Consider the following 5053-nt stretch of genomic DNA (forward strand, 5'->3'; position numbering starts at 1 on the left):
TCAACAACACTTGCACATAGTCTTTCCCTGGTCATTATATTGGGAGTTTTGATGGTTTGTGAAATTCTTTTTTTGTTGATTTCTGGTCACGAATGCAAGTAGACCTACCAATGGATGAAGAATATATAAGATTTCATATAATTGAAAGGCAAAACTCGTAAAAAGTTGTTTTTCACCCAGATACTTTCTGAACAAATAGAAAACATTGAATATCATCATCTGTACAATATGAATGCTGATCCTCATGTACCAGGGGACAGTTTTCCATTCACATGGATAACACAAAATCATTTGACATATTTGTTGTATTGTGCAGTAGCCTTAGATTTGCTTGTAACTTTACCTTCGTTATTTGTAATGTCTACCATTTCATCCATAAACTCAGTTGATATCAAGAGAAATTCCCTTTTATCTTTCCACTTGCTTATTGCTACATCATTAGAATACTGGCACTGCCTTTCTCCTGTTTTCAATTTTGCATCAATGCCTGTGCAGTATGTATTTAGTTCTAGGAGCTTATGTGCCAGGAAGTAACTGTTATAAAAAGTGTCCATATAAAGGGTATGACCACTGTTTAGTTTGCCTTTCATGGGATGCAGAACAACAATCCCAGAATGCCCCTGTTCTCCTATATCATCTAGTGCACTACAGTATACACGAGTCTTCACAACCAAACCAGAGAGTTCTGTCAGGTGATAAAGTTGAGAGCTCCTTATATGAATAGTATAAGTTATCTATTCTTAAATTAAAAATATAAAGCAGTGGCTTTATTTTGTAAAACCTCTCTGTAGGTGGGTCATTATCAGGCTTGAGGTTTCTGGCAAAGAGTAGACATCTGATTATAAGAAGGAAACAATTTCTTCTCATGTTTGATGAAAAGCATTTCATATTAAATAGGCTATCAGTTTCCCAATAATCCTGATAATGTGGCATTTGAATATTCCATATGAAATAGTAACAACCCCAGAAAAACTTTCAGCTTATCAATAGTAATATCCTTTCATTGTGTAATGCATGAATTTTTTTAGGCTCCATGAAGAAATAATTCCTCAGCATATGCATTTGTTTCGATAACTAAAAGGCTGTAAAAATCCTCATTAGCAAATAAAGATAAAAACTGAATGGATATTTGTTACCTGGAATATCAACTTTTAACCCTGGATTTCCAGTAAATTGTAATTTTGTCCTGGTTGATGAATCATCACTCCACATAGCTATACCAGCATCAGTAGGCCTACAACTGTCACTACTCCCAACAATAATATTATGCTTGGTGTCTTCATTTTCAACTAATCATTCATTCAATATATTTAATGAATTTGGTACATTGTTATCAGTGTCACTTTCTGAGAAAGATGAAATCTCCAACTTGTCTAATAAATCTGATAATTCTTCACCATCAGTTACTGTGGGGCTTTGAATTCTTCTTTCTTAGCATGAGCTTGGAAGGAGCAATCTTGTTATCAATTTTATAAAAACCAGCCAGAAAATATATATAAGATAAAACATTTGCACCCAACCAAAATTTCAATGAGAGAAGATCCTTGCACAAGTGCTGTCACAGCAGAACTGACTTCTAACACATGCCAACTCCAATAAAATGCATTTGTTTTATTGTTCTTCTTGGTGCACATATAAACGTTGGTAGCATTGGTTAATGTGCCCTTTGATGCACATGTGTGTCCAGTGGCAGTGAATATGATATGTTAAGATTAATGTTTTGTTTATGTAGTCTTCCATTTAGGACTGAAAAAATGGAGAACACAGTTGTTTATAGAATATGTTGTTCTATTGTAAGTAAGCAGTATGTATACACATATTGTAGCCAGTTTTATGTCTTCTTGTCAGTTCTAGTTAACAGGAATCATCATTTTGCAACCATTGTTTGATTATCTGGAAGGTATCTGCTGTGGAAACAGTGTAAGATAGGTATTTCACATCAAAAGTGAATAATGTATCCTGTGGTTCAACTTGTATATTTTTGGTTATTGAGTAATATTGCTAGATTTGTTAATTGAGTTTTTTTGTTTTCTTCATGGTGTTAACAGTATAGGTACCAGAAAACTAGCTAAATGGTTGCAGTTGGGTTTATGGCTTTGAGAGGTGTTCTTGACAACCCACAGAGTAGCAGAAAAGAATATCTGCAACTTATTCTTTTCTTTCCCTATGGTGTTGAACTTGAGAGTATAAGTACCAGGAAACCAACTAAATGGTTGCAGTTGGGTTTATGGCTGTGAGAGGGATTTTTGATAACCCACAGAGTTAGGGAGTGAACATCTGCCACTGTTTCTTAGAGCTTTGGATGTGCTGTCCTTGACTAAGTTCCTTCTTTTAGTTTGTTGTTGTGTTGAAAAATCTTGCTGGCTTTTCTGTAGGGTTGTGGTTTATCTTCTTATACTGGGCATATTTAATAACTTCTGAATCTTTGGGTTGTAGTCTTTGGTGTCTTATATAACTGTTTTGTCTCCTTTGTCTGAAGGGAGAATCTTAATATTGCTTCCTCATATTAGAAAATACAGGGTGATCTATTCTTGTGTAGAGAGGTTGTGTTTGACATTCTCAGCAGTTTTGAAGATAGTATAAGTCAGGGGTTCTGCTTCTTGGGAGGCTTTGAGCTGGAACTTATAAGTTTGCTGATGATAAACTTAATGTTGGGTTTTGTTAGATTCAGTAGTACTTTTTGTTTTTTTTTCTTAATTAACATTCTAAATTGTTGTGCCATGATGGAAGCTGTGTGCTCAGTATGTTAAGTTTATTTTATGTCCTTCTTTATAAAAACTCTTTATTAAAAAACAATTCTATCTGTGTATTTGTGGTCATTCTCTACTTTGTTTCACCAGGAGAGTTTTAGCATATTTCCTAATTGAATACTCATTTGTCTTGTTTTCTGTAGATAAATTCTTGTAGACTGTCAAACAAATGAGGATTTAAACATTACAAAATCAATAAGGCCAGTTTTATATATTAATTCTTAATTAATTTAAAGAAAGTGTGAAGTTATGAAAATTATTTTATTTACTCCAAGTAAGTGAATTCTGTTTAGTTTTTTAGATTTAAATGTTTTGCATTGTCTTGCTACTTGAGATGACCTTTGTCGATCTAAAATTACGTTCAAAGTATTATTCATTCTCAACTATAATACAAATATCATATAAGCAGTAAATTTTTGTTGTTGTTTTTTTATGGCTCAAATTATCCAAAATATCAAAATTAAACTTCACTTGTCATAACATTATTTATAATATGCATTATTTTGAAAGTTCTTCTGTATTTATACATGAGTAAAAAAAAAACAATATAGTAATTTTATTCTTTTTCAGTCTTAGTGGTAGCAACTTAATTTTCCCTTTACATCCCATCCACTAAATCAGTTTATCTATTTTTCTTTCAGTGTATTACTTAGATACCTCTCACTGTTTACCTTAATTATTTTACCAGTGTGACAAAATTAAAATTTTAAAACTTGTGATACATTTTCAGAGTTGTTGTTAAAATAATGTTTTTGTTGATTCATTTCAGCTTACAAAAGTAGAAAGACTGTCCCAGAAGCTCAACATTTTGAACTACATTTATAGTTTTTCAGAAAATGTACAGTTAACCACCCCAGTATGTATTAAAAAATTTTTTTATATATGTTAAATGAATATCATGTAATTTCTTCATATGTTATAGTTTAAGAAATAATTATTTTTATTTTACTTCAAAACTTTTTTTCATGTAATTATTGTCTTATGTAGCAAAGTTAAATGTTTGCTGCCAGAGTGCAAAGCATAGCTTTTTTTTTTTCATGCTGAGAAGTTGAACATAAAGTTATTTTTTCTTTCTTTACACGTTGTTTGTTGGATTTTAAGGCTTATACATTTCATCTTACATTTTTGGCTCTTGTTTTCAGCAGTACCTAAAAAAGTACCTCTAATGGCAGGTTTTGATAATAATACATCATAATCAATAGAGCAAAGTATTATAACTCTTTCAGCACAGGCTCGGTCCCTGGGACCAACCTTGTAATCATTTTGTGCTAGTTATAGTTTTCATGCTATAACTTTTAATTTAGTAAGCGTATCTTAACAAAATTTGACAATTATCAGTAAACATTACAATGCATTCATACGAAAAATTAAATTTTTTTATTAAGTTTTAAGGTTTGTTATGCAATGTTTTTCTCATGCCTTTTTTTTTTTCTTTGTCATATGTTGCCTATGAAACATGCAAAGTAATTTTCATTTTAAGATTAAAAATACTTTTATGCATCAGAAAATTTTCAAATTTCACATGCAAAATCTTTATAATGTCCAGATAGTTATCAAATGTTTCATAAGAAAAAACTTTATATTTTATCTGTTATTTTCAGTAAGGAAACTCTGTATGGGTTTGGTACATTTGACCGATCTCATAATCACGTTAAAATAATTAGGAAATAAATATAAGTTATGCCTTTTTCGTTTTAGAGTGACTACACATTATAACATGAAAACATAAATGTTTAGACTGAATAGCTTAAATCTCAGAACATTATACATTTACATATATTTATTATTTTTATTATATTGACTTTTCAGCCAGGCCTGGCTAACAGTATAGAAGTTACAATGATGCAGCACATGTGCACTTTCGTTACCATATCCAATAACATAAAACTGACCTTTAGTCTTTACAAAGTGACCTGTCTTGGCTGTGTTTTAGTAGACTAGTATTTTGTAAAATAATAGTCACAATTATTATACATTATATACGTATATAGATTATTGCTATTTAGAAATAAGTTCTTAAACTTATTTTTCTTAAAATATAGAATGCTAAATAAAGAAGTAAAGCAAATAATTATCTCTTCTAGTTACAACCTTTGTAGTCGGTTACTGCTTGACGTAGGTTGTTAAGCCTTTTAAAATTTTGCATGTGGAGGATATGATTTTTGTTCTAGGTTATACACACACACACAGACAGTTGAATAACTAAAAAATCATAAATTACTACATCAACACCATGAAATTCCACTATAATTTATCAAGCTTAGTAACCAAGATGTATTTTAGTCTAAACAAATATGAAAAAT

General features: G+C 30.9%; 1 protein-coding gene across 1 annotated transcript in view; it reads left to right on the top strand.

Moving 5' to 3' along the window:
* LOC106478881 (formin-like protein CG32138) overlaps window positions 1-5053 on the top strand; it is a 125428-nt gene that overhangs the window by 88284 nt on the left and 32091 nt on the right. The window contains exon 17 of the mRNA XM_022382573.1: window positions 3520-3606. Coding sequence (XP_022238281.1) covers window positions 3520-3606 — 87 coding nt within the window. The remainder of the gene's footprint in view (window positions 1-3519; window positions 3607-5053) is intronic.

This window comes from Limulus polyphemus, unplaced genomic scaffold (assembly GCF_000517525.1).
Source record: "Limulus polyphemus unplaced genomic scaffold, Limulus_polyphemus-2.1.2 Scaffold258, whole genome shotgun sequence".
Classification (NCBI taxonomy): domain Eukaryota; kingdom Metazoa; phylum Arthropoda; class Merostomata; order Xiphosura; family Limulidae; genus Limulus; species Limulus polyphemus.